This window comes from Myotis davidii, unplaced genomic scaffold (genome assembly GCF_000327345.1).
Source record: "Myotis davidii unplaced genomic scaffold, ASM32734v1 scaffold666, whole genome shotgun sequence".
In the NCBI taxonomy this organism is placed as follows: domain Eukaryota; kingdom Metazoa; phylum Chordata; class Mammalia; order Chiroptera; family Vespertilionidae; genus Myotis; species Myotis davidii.
In genome coordinates, this window is record NW_006296629.1 from 648,547 (window position 1) to 664,058 (window position 15,512).

At 55.4% G+C, this 15,512-nt stretch overlaps 2 protein-coding genes across 11 annotated transcripts in view; one reads left to right on the plus strand and one right to left on the minus strand.

The window, feature by feature from the left end:
* Positions 1–4,472, plus strand: part of ZNF219 (zinc finger protein 219) — a 22,614-nt gene extending 18,142 nt beyond the window's left edge. For 4 of the 5 annotated variants that reach the window (XM_006772367.2, XM_006772368.2, XM_006772369.2 and 1 more), the window contains exons 2-5: positions 1,004–1,095; positions 1,372–2,785; positions 3,026–3,157; positions 3,412–4,472. In XM_006772367.2, the coding sequence (XP_006772430.1) occupies positions 1,090–1,095; positions 1,372–2,785; positions 3,026–3,157; positions 3,412–4,013 (2,154 nt within the window). In that variant the 5' untranslated portion in view covers positions 1,004–1,089 and the 3' untranslated portion in view covers positions 4,014–4,472. Of the gene's footprint in view, positions 1–6; positions 251–1,003; positions 1,096–1,371; positions 2,786–3,025; positions 3,158–3,411 lie in introns of those variants that run through there. The other variant, XM_006772370.2, reaches the window with a different exon arrangement.
* A 435-nt stretch (positions 4,473–4,907) lies between these two features.
* ARHGEF40 (Rho guanine nucleotide exchange factor 40) overlaps positions 4,908–15,512 on the minus strand; it is a 21,294-nt gene continuing 10,689 nt past the window's right edge. For 2 of the 6 annotated variants that reach the window (XM_006772366.2, XM_006772362.2), the window contains exons 12-24: positions 13,120–13,242; positions 12,876–13,019; positions 11,799–12,409; positions 11,436–11,670; positions 11,010–11,096; positions 10,253–10,468; positions 9,373–9,543; positions 8,373–8,550; positions 7,496–7,600; positions 7,127–7,270; positions 6,492–6,622; positions 6,062–6,108; positions 4,908–5,443 (exon numbers count right to left, since the gene is read on the minus strand). In XM_006772366.2, coding sequence (XP_006772429.1) covers positions 6,067–6,108; positions 6,492–6,622; positions 7,127–7,270; positions 7,496–7,600; positions 8,373–8,550; positions 9,373–9,543; positions 10,253–10,468; positions 11,010–11,096; positions 11,436–11,670; positions 11,799–12,409; positions 12,876–13,019; positions 13,120–13,242 — 2,187 coding nt within the window. In that variant the 3' untranslated portion in view covers positions 4,908–5,443; positions 6,062–6,066. Of the gene's footprint in view, positions 5,444–5,577; positions 5,625–6,061; positions 6,124–6,491; positions 6,623–7,126; positions 7,271–7,495; positions 7,601–8,372; positions 8,551–9,372; positions 9,544–10,252; positions 10,469–11,009; positions 11,097–11,435; positions 11,671–11,798; positions 12,410–12,875; positions 13,020–13,119; positions 13,243–15,512 lie in introns of all 6 variants that reach the window. The other 4 variants (XM_006772364.2, XM_006772363.2, XM_015569572.1 and 1 more) reach the window with 4 other exon arrangements.

Sequence of the window (15,512 nt, forward strand, 5' to 3'; positions counted from 1 at the left end):
CATCCCAGGCCCAGGGAATTTTAGCCTGGAGAATTTTAACCCTTTTCTGCTCAGAGCATGTGCTGAGCCCCTATCTGTGCAGATGGCCCAGCCCCGCCCCCCGTCCCTCACTCCAGCCTCTTGAGCTCAGAGCCAGTGTAATCCTCCTCTTGTGTGAGCGAGCCTCTCCCCTGCAGAGAGGAGAAAAGCCTGCTTCGGAACAGCCCTGGACAAAGGGGCTGAGATGCCCCAGCAAACTGCAGGTCCCAAGGTTTGAGACACGGGAATGAATCCTAGCCGGTATTTGCAGTTTTTAGCCCCTTCCCCAGGCCAGCAGTGCCCCTTAACTTCCACTCCTCCCCCAACTCTTTCTTCATTCCCTCTCCTTCTGGCTCTCTCCCCCTTCGTGCCCCTCCCCCTCTGTCTGTCTCCAGACTGCTGCTGCTGGGAGGTGTTTCTCTCCCATGCATGAATGAGTCTCTGTAATGAATGGAAATGAATGGATCAGGAATCCAGGCAGAGGGAGGGAGGATGAGGGGGAAAGACAGAAAGACAGGGTAAGAGCAAAGGAAGGACTGTGGAGTCTGGAAGGATGTTTGGCTTGCTGGTCAGTTAGGTATCTGAGAGCAACTGTTCCCACTTGGATAACTGTGGAGCATGGCAAGCCCACCCCATTTGCTCATCAAGCTGCACACCCCAATCTAAAGGAGAAAGGGCCATCCTGTGATAGTCTCCCCCACCACCAGGGGGTGGTGGTGGTGGTGGTGGTGGTGGTTGTAGTTGTTCTGGACCAGGCATTTAGAACGTGTTTGGGGGAAGAAATCTATGTTCTCAGGAAGCTTGGGCATTGGCAAATCAAGGAGTACAAGTTCTGGAGACAGCAGCCGCCTCCTGCCTCAGGATGCAAGGAGGGAGAAGGGTTTCAGGAATACAGGGTGCTAAGAGTCTTGAGTTGGGAGTGACCATTTCCACTGCTGAAAATCAGGACTTATCTTTTCCTCCAAATCTCTCTCTTTTGCTTTAGCTCTTCAGCACCTGTTGCCTTCACTAGCAGCTTTTCCTCCTCCTCTTCCCTGAACTCCCCAGAACCAAAGAATGTGAAAGGGGTCCATGGAGGTGAGTGAAGCCTGGCCTGAACCTGCAAGTACCTACAACCCTCCCCTCCCTACCTCTATCACCTTCTGACCCGCCCTTATTATAAGTTATCTCCGTGGCCACAACAGCCCAATTCCCATGCATCCTCCAATTTCCCTAAGTTGAGTGGGAAGGGTGCCGGGTGTACTTGGTGTAGGCCCCAGTCCACCCTCCCTTGGGTTCTATGGATCTCCACGTCCTTACCCCACATAGCTCTCCTTTCTCCACCCTTTGCTCTATATACATCCTTCTCCACAGGGCTCACGTCCCCGCGCCCTGGGCGGCCACTTAGCGCCCTCACCGCCGGCCTTCGACGGAGAACTGGATCTGCAGCGCTACTCCAACGGACCAGGGTCTCCAGGAATGGGAGCGGTGGGCTGGTCTGAGAGTCGCGCTGGCGAAAGGCGCTTTCCCTGCCCTGTATGCGGAAAGCGCTTCCGCTTCAATTCTATCCTGGCTTTGCACCTGCGGGCGCACCCAGGCGCCCAGGCCTTCCAATGCCCACACTGCGGCCACCGTGCAGCTCAGCGGGCCCTGTTGCGCTCGCACCTGCGCACGCACCAGCCAGAGCGCCCGCGAAGTCCCGCCGCACGCCTGTTGCTGGAGTTGGAGGAACGCGCGCTATTGCGCGAGGCCCGGTTAGGAAGAGCCCGAAGCTCAGGGGGCCTGCAGGCCACTCCTGCCACTGAGAGCCTGGTGCGGCCCCAGGCTCCATCAGCATCCACCTTCCGTTGCCCCTTCTGCAAAGGCAAGTTTCGCACGGCAGCGGAGCGGGAACGCCACCTGCACATCCTGCACCGGCCCTGGAAGTGCGGCCTCTGCAGTTTCGGCTCCAGCCAGGAGGAGGAGCTGCTGCACCACAGCCTGACGGCCCACGGAGCTCCTGAGCGCCCTCTGGCGGCCACCTCGGCTGCCCCGCAGCCTCAACCTCCGCCCCAACCTGAACCCAGATCAGTCCCTGAGCCCGAGCAGGAGCCGGAGCCGGAGCCGGAGCTGGAGCCCGAACGTGAGGCAACCCCAGCCCCTGCTGCTCCTGAGGAGCCCCCGGCGCCTCCGGAGTTCCGTTGTCAAGTGTGTGGCCAGAGCTTCACCCAGTCCTGGTTTCTCAAGGGCCACATGCGCAAGCACAAGGCCTCTTTTGATCATGCGTGTCCCGTGTGTGGCCGTTGCTTCAAGGAGCCCTGGTTCCTTAAGAATCACATGAAGGTGCATGCCAGCAAGCTGGGCCCACTGCGTGCCCCGGGGCCTGGCTCTGGGCCTGCCCGGGCTCCCCAACCTCCTGACCTGGGCCTGCTGGCCTATGAGCCGCTGGGCCCCACGCTCCTCTTGGCCCCAGCGCCCACCCCGGCTGAGCGCCGTGAGCCTGCCAGCCTCCTGGGCTACCTGAGCCTGCGAGCTGGCGAAGCCCGGCCCAATGGCGAGGGCGCCGAGTCGGGGGCTGGCCGCAGCTTCGGAGGCTTCCGCCCCTTGCCCTCTGCGCTCCCAGCTCGGGCTCGCCGGCACCGCGCTGAGGAGCCTGAGGAAGAAGAGGAGGTGGTGGAGGCCGAGGAGGAGACCTGGGCCCGAAACAGGGCGCTGGGCCCTCTGGCTTCGCTGCACCCACGCCCAGGGGAGGGGCCAGGGCACTCGGCACCTGCTTCGGGGGCCCAGGCAAGGCCCGCTGCTGCGCAGGGTACGTAAGGGGTCTCCCGTCTCTGGGGTTTTCCGCATCTGGTCCCACTGTGACGCCCCCCCCCCCCCTTTTAAAAAGGATCTCGTAATGCACCAGCTCCACTCAGCAAATCCAACCCCTCATTTCCCCCAACGTGCTGTTTGAGACCCGAAGGGGGACGAAGGGTGGGTCTGGGGCGCATGGCTCTGATAGGGTTAGGGCAGTGGGCCCCTCTGATGTCCCCTAACGTGTGTATTGCAGAAGAGAATGGGCTGATCGTCGGAGGGAACCGGTCTGAAGGGAGCCGGGGGGCCACCGGCAAAGATTGTCCCTTCTGCGGAAAATCATTCCGCTCGGCGCATCACCTCAAAGTGCATTTGCGCGTGCACACAGGTGAGGGGGCAGCTCCGGGGTGGGAGGGTCCTGGAGGGCAGGAAGAGAAGTGAGAGGGCCGACTATGGCTTTTGGCAGCCCAGCCTTCCGACTGGCCAGATGCGGGCGCAGGGAGACCCTTCTTTAATAAATCCGAGGGGGCGGGAGAGGCAGCGTTTCTTTCCTGGTCCAGAGGAGGTCTGTATGTTGAACGAAAGGTGGATGGGGGTGGGCAGTGATCTCGTCTTTGACCCTACCGCACCCCCCTCCCGCAGGCGAGCGCCCCTACAAGTGTCCGCACTGCGACTACGCGGGCACCCAGTCTGGCTCGCTCAAGTATCATCTGCAGCGCCACCATCGGGAGCAGAGGAGCGGGGCTGGCCCAGGGCCACCACCGGAGCCGCCCCCTTCCCAGCGGGGTTCAGCCCAGACGTCTGGAGCCAAGGTGGCTCAGCAGCCTGCGACTTGGGTGGAGGGCACCTCGAACCCCCGGCCTTCCAGCAGCACCGCGCCGGGGTCCCGTAGGAAGCCTGCCAGTCCTGGGAGGACCCTGCGCAATGGGCGAGGCGGTGAGGCCGAACCCCTGGACCTGTCCCTGCGGGCGGGGCCGGGAGGCGAGGCCGGGCCCGGGGGTGCCCTCCACCGTTGCCTCTTTTGCCCCTTCGCCACTGGAGCCCCCGAGCTCATGGCCTTGCACCTGCAAGTGCACCACAGTCGGCGGGCTCGGGGCCGCCGGCTTCCCCAGGCTGATGTGTCGCTGCCCTATGTCCGAGCACCATCAGGAGAGACCCCTCCCAGTCCTCCTCTGCAGGAAGGGGAGGAGGGCCCCGGGCTGCTGAGATCCGGAGAGGTGGGGTTGGGGGGGCAAGAACGGTAGGAAGCCCTCTTAGGGGCTGTTAGTTTAGAGAGCTTACCCTGCAGGAGCGGGGGAGCACTAGAGGTAGTTGGGTAGAGCAGCCAGCAGGGGGGCAGTGTGGGACCCATATCCCAGCCCCAGGTGGACCAGAGGTAAAGGGTACCGAGGGCATAGCGGGGCGGGCGGTATGCACCCAGCCCCGGGGAGTCACAGTGCCTTAGAAGTGGCAGGGGTGAGGATCAAAGAATGGGTTCCAGGGCTGGCAGAGCGGATGGTGCCCCTGTTGAGGAGATGCTCTGCCAGTCCTCGCTGGTCCATAGGCATGAGAGTTTATTTTTGTACAATGGGTGGGGGTGGGGGGCACTGTACCCTTCTAAGCCCCTTCAGGGGTCCTGTAGACGTCGCTATTTTTGGTACGATTCCTGTCATCCCTGTCGCAGAGTTGTGTCCCCAATAAACAGGTGTCTTGAGGCACAGGGACCCTGCGTCTGTCTGCCTATGTCCTGTCCTCCTCCTTGGGCCTTTCTGTCCAGGGAAGAGGCACCCCTTTAGGCACTTAGTTATCACCTAAAGAGCTTGGGTTTTACCCCCAGGCTTTGGCTTCAGCAGCCCCACTGTGGGCCCAGGAATTGGCATTTAGCAAGTGGCCTAGGGGATTCTCATGCATTGTGGTCTGCGGACCTCTCATTTTCAAATGTGCTGAATCCCATCTTAACCGAGACTAGCTTTGCCTCAAGACGTGGGTGTGTTGTGAGAGGAGGAACTTCAAAGGGTGCATTGAGTCTCTGGGAACCACTGTGGAGAAGGGACATTCTCTTAGGCCCGGCCCACACTGAGCTTTGGTTGAGGGGAAGTGTTCAAGTTAGTATTATCACCTCAACCTAGAGGACGGCTTCTAGCTCTTTGGACACAAAGTGTGAGTAAATACATTTAATATAACAATAGGATTATAATAACAGTAATTACACATATAAAGTTTGCAGTTTCCCACACCACCCTCATATATTGGTTTGCATAGCTTCATTTCCTATGACCCCCCAGAATGGAGTCACTAGGAATTATGGGTAACCTGGCAGGGATGGGTCTTCTCAGGGAGAGTCGGGGTGGGAAGAAGGGGAAACACTGGTCACCCGGGGAGCCTGGCACGGGGCTCTGCCCTGGGAGTGAGCAGTGGCCCAGGATGGGGAAGGACTGGGCCAGGGATAATTCCCCACCTCCTGGGTATGAAGGCGGCAAGCAAGTATGGCTACTTTGGTTCCTGAAGGAAGGCACCCAGTTGGGGAGAGCAACAGAGATAGTGGTAGCAGGGAAACGCGCTGGTCCTTTGACCTCTCTGTCCCGGAAGCAGAGGGAAGGAAGTCAGTGCTCTTCCAGTCCTTCACTATGTCCCACTGCCAGCCCAGCCCAAAATGTGCTGAGAGGAGGGGCTGTAGCCAAGTTCTGGATTTTCTCTAGAAACCAGGAGAGAAGAGGGAGATGGGTTGGGAGAGGGAAGAGGCTGGCTCCTAAGCAGTTGCGGGGAGGAAGGATGGTACATGCAAGAGGGAAGGAGTCTGGAGGTGGTAGAAAGGGGGTACTGACTCACCCAGGTCACAGAGGTGTGGTGGGGTCACTCAAGGCTCGGGCATGACTCTTAGGGGAGAGAAACTGCAGTGAATTAAAAGGAGAAGAAATGACCTCTTCCCTGTATTCCCTCTCTCTCTCACACACACATCCTTGTCAATTCACCTTTTTCCTCCCAGATTTAATCCAAGTCCAAACCAGGCCTCCCCTCCTTGAGGACAGGAAGCAACCATTGCTTATATTTCTCTGTGTATCTCACCTGGTAAGGTGCTTTTAAAAATCTCTAGTGAATGAATGAACACATGAGTGCCTGCCCTCACAGGGCCTGCATTACATTTGGAGAAACGTACAGGAACGTTTTGAAGCTAAAGAGTATGGTTGAGAATATACATGTAAAGGGGAACTTGAAAAGCAAAGCCCTGGGCTGCGCATGGGGAAGTCTTCTGGGCCCGAACGGTCTTGAGCAGAGCCTTGAAGGGGAGGTGGTAAAGGGGGTACTGACTCACCCAGGTCACAGAGGTGTGGTGGGGTCACTCAAGGCTCGGGCATGACTCTTAGGGGAGAGAAACTGCAGTGAATTAAAAGGAGAAGAAATGACCTCTTCCCTCTATTCCCTCTCTCTCACACACACATCCTTGTCAATTCACCTTTTTCCTCCCAGATTTAATCCAAGTCCAAACCAGGCTGTTGGCATTCTCCCCTTACCACCCACTCCTGCAGTGTACTCTTTATTAAAGATTCCTTTTCACTTCTGACCTCAATGCCTCTCAGCCAGGGGTGGGGGAGAAGACAAAGGCAGACTGTATCCAGCCTGTAGCCTTGCTGGCAGCACAGGCTCACTGGTTCCCCTGCCCTCATGGGTTGAAAGATTAGAAGAGCCCACCCAAAAAGTGGCTGAAGAGGTCACCCATTCCTAGCTCTATTGCAGGGACTTACCTGCCGGGATAGCCCTAAGATCCCTCCAGTGGCCAGAGTGGGAGTGCTGCTTCTAGGGTGGGGGGGTTGCAGGCTGGGGCTGTTTCTTGGTCCTGGGGACGCATCTCCGGAAGAGTCAAGTGTTTCTGGGGCTAGAGGGGAAGCTAGGGTGAGAGCAGGGTATAGAACTCCTAGATTACCTTAAGCAACCAAGCTGCTCCATCAGGGAAGAAAAAGCTCTATAGCAACAGGAAGCTGTGAGTCACCATAGCAATCCACTTGCAAGAGAACCCCCCCTACCAAGAGGCAGGAAATTGTCAGCAGCGTCATTAGAGCAACCAGGGAAGAAGCGACAGGAAACTATAAGGATTGCCATGGTGAACCAGGAGGGTACAACAGGAAGCTGAGGCAGTTTCCATAGAAACCCAAGGAGAGCTAGAGAGAGGTACAGAGGAAGTGCTTCATAGCAACAGGCTGCTGTAGTAGTACCCTAGCAACCAGATGGAAGGCTCTTTTAGCAATGGGGAAGCTGTAAATAGTTGTCATGGCAATGGGGCTACTTGGCTGGAAAAAGGAATTGCTCAGCAGCAAGCAGCCTGAACATCACAATGGTGACCCAGCTGTTGGGGGGAGCCACCCCTTGAGAGGTGCCTCACCCAGGGAAATTTGCTTGACGTCCAGATCCCAGGCCTCCTCCTCGATGCGGGCAGGCAGGGAGCAGGCTCCCGGTGAGAGGCCCGGAAGGGAGGGGCCGGCATGCTCAAAGGATGACACGGCCACAGAGGCCCGAGTCCTGGCGGCTGCAGAGAGTGGGGGTGGGGGAGGGGTGGGGTGCTGGTGTGGGAAAGCCCTCCTGACTCCCTGAAATGACCCTAAGTTTCACAGAGGGCTTCCCAATCAGTTCCACAATTTCTGGGAAGACATCCGCTCGTTACCCTTCCTCAGTTTGTACCATGCTTCCCCAGCTGTGCCTTCACTGTCAAGGTCTTGATTCTGGCGGCCACCCCCCAGCATTGGGCCCTCACCTCTTCCAGTGAGCAGGGCACTCAGCGTCCGCTCCCCAAGGGCCTTGATGTCCAGAAAAGGCTTATTCCCAATGCCCATCGAGACCATCTGCTGCACTCGGAGCTCTAGGGAACAGAGACCCTGTTACCAACCTCCTTTTGCCCCTTCTCTGCTCCAGCCTTAGCCCTGTTATGGTCGACTCTTCTTTGCTCCTTGCCAACTCTTATTCCTCCTTCTCATTCCTCTGGTGTCTCTTGTCACTCTTCCGGGTGACTGTCCCGACATGGATGGAGATGGTGGTCTTCAACTTCCTCCTCAAACACCTGTCTCTTTTCTCCTGTAGTTTCATCCTCCCCATTGACCATTCTAGCTGCCCAACTTTTCTTCGGATACTCACACGTTTCCTTTTATCTTGGGTGTTAAGAGCAAAACTCACATTTTTACATACCTTTACAGTTTACCAGTGCTTCCATATATATCACCTTATTTCATATTCCCCATCACACTGAGCTGTAGATATTACTTTCCATTTTTTTCATATGCGTGGAATGAGGTTCAGAGAATTTAAAAAAGCACAAAACGCAGATGCAGGACCAAAACAAAGGAGCTCAGGTCACACAGCAAGTAAGTCTGGGACCCAGGTCCAGTGCATGCTTTCTCTCTTTTGCTCAGCCATGTGCTCTTGCTTCCCTGAAGTTTGCTGGATTCCTCTTTCCTTTTGGTTCACCTTAGACTAATTTGTATCTCAGCTTCGTTTCTAAACCCATATCTTAAATATTCTCATAAGTCATTCTTCTTTCTCCATCCTACACCCTGTTTTCCCAAGTGGTCTCCACTTTCCAGCTAACCTGCCATAATCTTGACCCTAAGCACACCCTTCCCATCTCTGCCTGTTACCCTTGTTATGGGCCGCCTGTCTCCACAGCAGCTGAGCGATAGAACTTGTCCACTTGAGTTTGATCTCTGGTGAAGCTGCCTGCAGAGTGTATGCCTCTCTTGCCCGCCGCCGTCGAAACCACAGCTCAAAGCAGAGCCCGCTGTCCCCGATGTTTTCTGTTAGCCCCATGTCAGCAGTCTGAGAAAGAGCAGAAAAGAGTGGGTAAGGATGGAGTGAGTCCTGGCTAGATAGTACCACATGGAAAAGCGTTACACTTAGCCTGGCATGTGGTGGATGTTCAGTAAATGTTTGCTCAACACCTACCATGGGCCAAGTGCTCTACATTTAGTCTCCATAGCAACCATAATTTATAGAAGGGGAATGCCCAGAGACATGAAACAACTTGCCCAAGGGTTTATCATAGCTTAGTAGAGAAGGAAGGTTCAAACTCATGTCTATGTTATTCCAAACCTAGGCTTTTTTCCCCCTCTGTACTGAACTCCCCCACCCCACCCCCAAAGAGCTGGAACTAGTGTATGGGGACAAAGTCTAGAAACCCTTAGAATCATGCCACATAGCCACAGGTTGCCACTGATGTTTATCTGGACAGCAGAGCTGTTTCCTTAAGGTAAGGCCTCCCTCCTTTTGGCTTCTCCAGTTTCATCATGTTAAGCTATATATGCATGTCTTTCTCCTCATCCCCAGAGACCATTCCTGACTCTAAAGGCATGTGTGTTCTTAATGGGAAGGGTCCTCCTTCTTTCTGGCTTGGAATGCCTCATGGGCCTCCTGCATGAATGAGAAGGAAAACCCCAAGGAGGAGACTGATAATGGACTTCTATCACCCCATACCCTAACTGATGGTTGGTTGGTTGGTTGGTTGCAGGCCAAAGCCTGTTCTAGATGATGCAGATTCCGAACCTGCGTTGGGGTTGAATTTACAGAACATCCTGAGTTCTCAAGAAGAGCATGACTTCCTGACCCATTCCTTGCCACCCCTCCTTCCTGCAGGCATTGTACCTTAAAGGCCTGCTTGTAAACAAAGGTCTCAGAGCCCCCCTCAGAGCCCTTGAGCTTGCTGAACAGGAGGAGATGCTCAAAGAGAAAGACATGGCGAAGGCACTTTTTTCGGCCACAGATGACGGTGAAGGGGTCCCGGTGCAGGAGCTGTCCCTGTTCCTTCAGGTCTGCCTGGAGAAAGGAAAAGGAAAGGTTACTGGCCCTGGAACCCTTTGTGTATGTTTTACGGGGAGAAAAATGGGATTTATAGGGCAAGGGCCTAACGACTAATTCTCAGACAGAGTTGGAATCAGGGCAGCACTTGGCCTAGAATCCACCTGCTGGTCACTGTGCACAGCACACCTGGCCTAGCAGCACAGCTTGCCTCTAAAGATGGAAGGCACATTGCACAGTAGGTTTACAGCCTCTCATGGGGAAACCTTTGAATGTTGGAGACCAAAGCACCATTTTGCCCCAGGAAGAGAATCAGCAAAGACCTGATGGGGAAAGAAATCTATCCCAGAGGAGGTAGGTTTGCAGCCTGTATTGAATCTCAGGGCTGGAAAGAGATCAGGTAGAGGAGAATGAGGTATGTGTTGAGTGTTGAGATGCAGGAGGAAATGCAGAGTAGTGGATGGAGAAAGAGAAGAATTAGGAAAGGAACAGGTAAGCACAGGCAGATATAGGACCATGGGATATCGAGGAGGATATAGCTTCTTTATTTAAAGACGAGGAAACTGAAGCCAAGTGAAGTTCAGTGACTTGACTACGGTCACCCAGCTGGTTAAAAATTACAGCTTGGGACCCTCTGACCTTGAGTCTAGTTCTCTTGTCCCCAGCCCACACTGCCTGAGGCCACAGGGCTGGGCAGTTTGAGCGGGAGTCACGAGCCTGGTCTCACCTCACAGCCGCGCACTGCCTCCACAGCCAGCAGGTCTCTGCCCCGGGTCTCCTGTTCCCGAAGCAGCTGCACTGCAGCCCCAAGGGCCTGGCGCTCGGAACTCAGCTCAGGCCCCGCTTCCCTTAGGAGCTCCTCCAGGAGCCGCCCATACCGAGCCAGCTGTTCCAGGGGCTGCTGCAGGGCCCTGGGCAGGTGAGGAGCACTCTCTGTGGAGCCCTAGGGGGAGGAGACAGACAGGGATTAGGGGAGGGTCCAGATCTGGTGGGGACTGAGCTCTGTGGGAGGGTGGGTGGTACTCCAGGCTCTGGGGAATAGGTGAAGCTCAGATATACCACAAGGTAAGGCAAAAAAACCTTTCCCCAGAGAGAAATGCAGGGATTCAGTCATCCTCTATATCTTGACACGGGATAGAGGAGGAATACAAATAATCCTTTCTATTCTCTGGCTTTTAACTTTTGAATCACTTTCACATCTTTCGTTGTGAGGTCTTTTGATCCTCAGAGCACTCTGTGAATTAGTTATAGTGAGTTTTGCCCCCATTTACCAGTGTAGAAACAGAGGCTCAGGGGAACCAAGAGTCTTGGTGAGGAGTCCCTCAGGTGGACCAGATAAGACCTAGGTTCTGGGAGATTATCGGTAAGTCACGTTCCTGGGCACATGCAGGAAAGCTTTTTTCCCCTGGAGAGATTTTGAGCTTGGGTGGAATTTAGGGCTTCCTGGCCCCTCCCCTTCTCATGAGGGTTGGAGAAAAGATTACCTTGGTCGGGGGGCCGAGTGCAGCCAGAGCATTCTCCAGTTTGTGTCGGTGCTTCACGTACTGAGCGTAAAGGCTGAACTGGTCCCCCTGTGCCAGTAGAGGAGAAGTAAGCCATCCCTGCACACAGCCCCTTCCTCTCCTCCTCCACATCCTCGCTGCAGTCCAAAGGAGGGGCAGGGTCACAGGGAGCACTCAGTCTGTTAAGGAATGGCTGGCTCCCGCAGAGAGTGAAGGCCCGGCAGCACTTGTGGACAGGGGCACAGAGGCTGAGTAGGTCCAGGGGGGCCCAGGGAATAGCACTAGGTCCGAGTCTTGGACCACACATTTTGGTGGGGATGGGGTTGGGAGACAGACACTTTGGAGCATCAAGTGGGTGGAGCTGAAACATGACCTGGAAGAAGGAAGAGGTTCTATAGGATCACTCACATGGCGAAGGAAGCAGGCCCCAATTCGCAGGGGGTGGGTGGCACAACCCTGAAGCTCCCGCAGAAAGTGTGTCCGATGGAAGCTGCGAAGCCTCTCCCGGACACTCAGGGCCGCAGCCCAGGTGCCCCGTAGTTCAGGGGTCAGCTCAGACCCAGGAGGTGGCACTGGCTCACTCAGAGTGGCCACATATTCCTGCTCACAGGCAATCAGCTCAGACACCAGACGCTGCTGGGCACTGCAGGTACAACAAAGAGTGGCAGAGGAGACGGGGGCATGGGAGGGAGTCACCACCCCAACAATGTCATTCTTTTCCTGCTGGGCAGTGGTACCTGCCTCTGGGTACTGACTGGGCTGGGCTCTCACCTGATGCTTCGCTTGCGCTCCATCCGGGGTGTGCCTACTCCCCAGGGCCCATCTGGACCCCCGGACCGGCTCAGCAGCACGTGTTCCCGGGGTGAGCACGTCCTATCGACCACCTCGGTACTGGTGACCTCCAGGCCTCGGATCAGCACAGTCCTCGGTGGTCTGCCCTCTGCTTCTGGAGGCAGTTCAGGGCCCTCTTCCTCACAGTCCTCCCCACAGGGAGCCAGGGAGCAGTGGGATGGGGCTGCTAGAGGCCCAGGGCTGCTGGGGAGCAGCAGGGAGCTGAGGCTGGGTGAGGGGCTGTGGGGGCCCCGCTGGGCCCCTCCACTGCTGGCACTGTCTGCCCTCCGTCGCCGGTGGCCTCGTGGACTGGCCTCCTCTCCCAGCTGTTGCTGAATCCTCCTCTCCAGCTCCTGGCAGCGGGCCCGGCAGCGGCCCCATTCTCTCAGGGCTGCTGGGCTACCCAGGTCCAGGGCCAGCGCCCGCATCTCCTGGAAGGTGCCTGTGCTGGGCTCTGGGGCTCGCCGCAGGGCCAGGGCTGCCAGCACGGCCTCCCGACCTGGCCCCGCTCCTGCCAGCCTGGCGGAGCCTTCATCTACCCACTCATGTGCCTACAAGACCAAAGGGGTTGGGAATGGGAGAGGAAGGAGTGAGGCCTGTTCTCTCCCACAGCTGCCCGACGACAGCTCCGGCCTCCTTCCCGATGGCTTGCCCATCACCCTCCCGGTCCTCTCAGAGCATGTTCCTTGCTCTTCCAGCATCCCTGCCTGACCATGCCATCTCAGCCGGCATGGAAGCAGCAGCCTAGATGAAAGAATAGCCAATGTGTACATAGCATTTGTCAGTGGTAGGCTCTGCACTAAGTGCCTTTTATGTATGGCTTGTATAATCCTCACAGCAGCCCTGAGAGGAAGGTGCCTATGGAGGCACATCCAGGCTTGGTATCTCATCCCAGGCCATTTAGCAAGTAGGTGGCAGAGCCAATAGTGAAAGCCAGGGAGATGGCCACCCGAGTCCCTGCTTTTAACAACTATCTGATCAGTCTGTCCAAGCAGAAGAATGGGGCTGCGCACACACCTGCTGGAAGAAGCGCTGTAGCCGCAGGGCCCGGTGGAGGCCACTTTCCACCTGCTCCAGCCGCTGTTCAAAGATATCCAGAACCTTCTGGGAGGCAGTGTCCTCTTCCAGGGCTAGGGCGTCCCGTGCCTGGGCCAGGCGCTCCTAGAGAAGGGGGGCTGCGCTCAGACCTGGTCCACTTTCCCACTCAATCCCCCGCTTCCTCCCGAATGTCTCCTCTCTCCTGCTCCTCTCCCCTTCTCACCTGAACCTCAGCACTGAAAGCCTGGAATCGGAGCTCTGTCTCCTGCAGGGCAGACAGGCAGTCCCCGGGCACAGCGAAGCTCGTCAGCTGCTCCTCCCCTGGACCTGAGAGCCACTGCAGCACCTGGGGGCAGGCAGGTGGAGAGCAGGACTGAGAGGGAGAAAGAGGCCTTGCAGAGGGAAGGAAAAGGAAGCCAAGGCCCAGCTCCAACCCCACCAGCCCAATCAGCAGAACCTTGAGTGAACTGTTTCATCTCAGTGGTCAAGTGGGAATGCTAACAGTGAACGGTAGTCGTTTCCACAAGGCCAAGTGAGAAAGTAAGATCTTTGTAAAGCACCAGGTGAAGGGGAAGCTAGGCTGGCAGGAAGCACTGAGGCAGGTGGGTTAGGGTTCCAGGGATATACCTGGAGATGAAATCAATAAAACTGGTGTGAGCCTGAGGCAGGATGAGAGATTGATGAATCGAAATGAGGGCCAGGAGAAATTTCACATTTACCGAGCCCAGTGATGGGTGTGCAAGGTACCCAGGGAGCAGGGTTGGAGAGAGGGCTCAGGAGGTGGTTTTTTTTGTGTGTGTGTTTGCACACACAGTCACCTGTAAGCAACTCTAATTACCTATTAGGGGCACTACTTACTCACTGGTTCTTGGATATTTGACCAAAAAGGGATGGTAATTTTTTCCTCTGAAGAAAGGCTGGAAGCTGAGTGAAACTGCCTGAGGATATGTCAGAATGCTCCTAATTACCTAACACTTCCATAGTCCTTTGCTGAATTCATTTGGTTGGTCCTTACACCTCTGTAAGTGTAATTATCATCTCCATTCTACAGATGAGGACTTGGGAACTCAGAGAAGCGTTAAGACTTGTCCAACATCTTACTCCTAGCAGAGCAAGAACTCAAGCTGAGCACATTAGACTTCAAATCCTATCTGTTTTTTTGAGTGTATGTTTTTTAAAAAGATATTTTTATTGATTTCAGAGAGGAAGGGAGAAGAGAGAGATAGAAACATCAATGATGAGAGAGAATCACTGATTGGTTGGTTGTCTCATGCACGCTCCACACTGGGGACTGAGCCCACAACCCTTGACCGGAATCAAACCTGGGACCCTTTAGTCCACAGGCTGGTGCTCTATCTACCGAGCCAAACTGGCTAGGGTGGTGGCTACCAGTTTTTAAATAGTGGGAGAAAACAGGTAATAAGCAAGCAAGCAAACAAACCGTAAGATATACAACCCTTTGGATACTGGAATGGAGGAGCGAATATGCAGAAATCCCAGAAAACAAAGAGCCCTGCCACTACTTCCCACACCCTGAATTGACCCTTTTGTCATTGGTCCTGAATTTACCCTTCCCCTGATGCCCAGAGGCAGACCCATGATGTGAATTCACTCACCCTGCTTGGGGTTAGAAAGGAGCAATCAGATTTCAAAGCCCCCTCTACTCCACATGGTAGGGTGGAGAACAAATCCATAAGGGGCTCTTAACCATAGGAGAGAAGAATCAAGATTCAGAGAAGCCAGCCTTATCCCTGTATCTCCCCCACAAAGAGGCCTTGGTTGCCAAGGCACTTAGGGCTCCCATTGCCCTCTCTTTCCAAGGGGCCTTTCCAACCTGAGGTTTGGTGGATGACACTGTATAAAGAGTTGAGCCCATGTCTGGCCAGCATGGCTCAGTGGTTGAGCATATGACCTATGAACCAGGAGGTCATGGTTTGATTCCCGGGCAGGGCACATGCCCAGATTGAGGACTCAATCCCCAGTGGGGGAGGAGGGTGCAGGAGGCAGCTGATCAATGATACTCTTTCATTATTGATGTTTCTATCTCTCTTTCCTTCTCCCTTCCTCTCTGAAATCAATAAAAAAATAAATATATCTTATATAATAAAAGGGTAATATGCAAATTGACCCTAACTGTGGAAGGACTGGTCGCTATGACACACACTGACCACCAGGGGGCAGACACTCAATGCAGAAGCTGCCCCCTATTGGTCAGTGCATTCCCATAGGGGGAGCTCCGCTCAGCCAAAAGCAAGGCTGACAGCTGTGAGCACAGTGGTGGTGGTGGTGGGAGCCTCTCTCCCCTCCTCTGCAGGACTAAGGATGTCCAGCTCTGGCTTAGGACATCCCCTGAGAGCTCCTGGGCTGCCAGAGGGATGCCTGACAGCCAGCTTAGGCCCAATCCCCCAGGAAGCGAGCCTAAGCTGGCAAGTGGACATCACCCGAGAGGTCCCGGACTGTGAGAGGGCACAGGCCAGGCTGAGGGACCCCCCACCCCACTTGAGTGCATAAATTTTCATGCATGAGGCCTCTAGTATTCTATCTAATAATAGACAAACATGGTAATTAGCCGTACCTCCGACACGCTTCCCATTGGCTAATCAGGGCAATATGCAA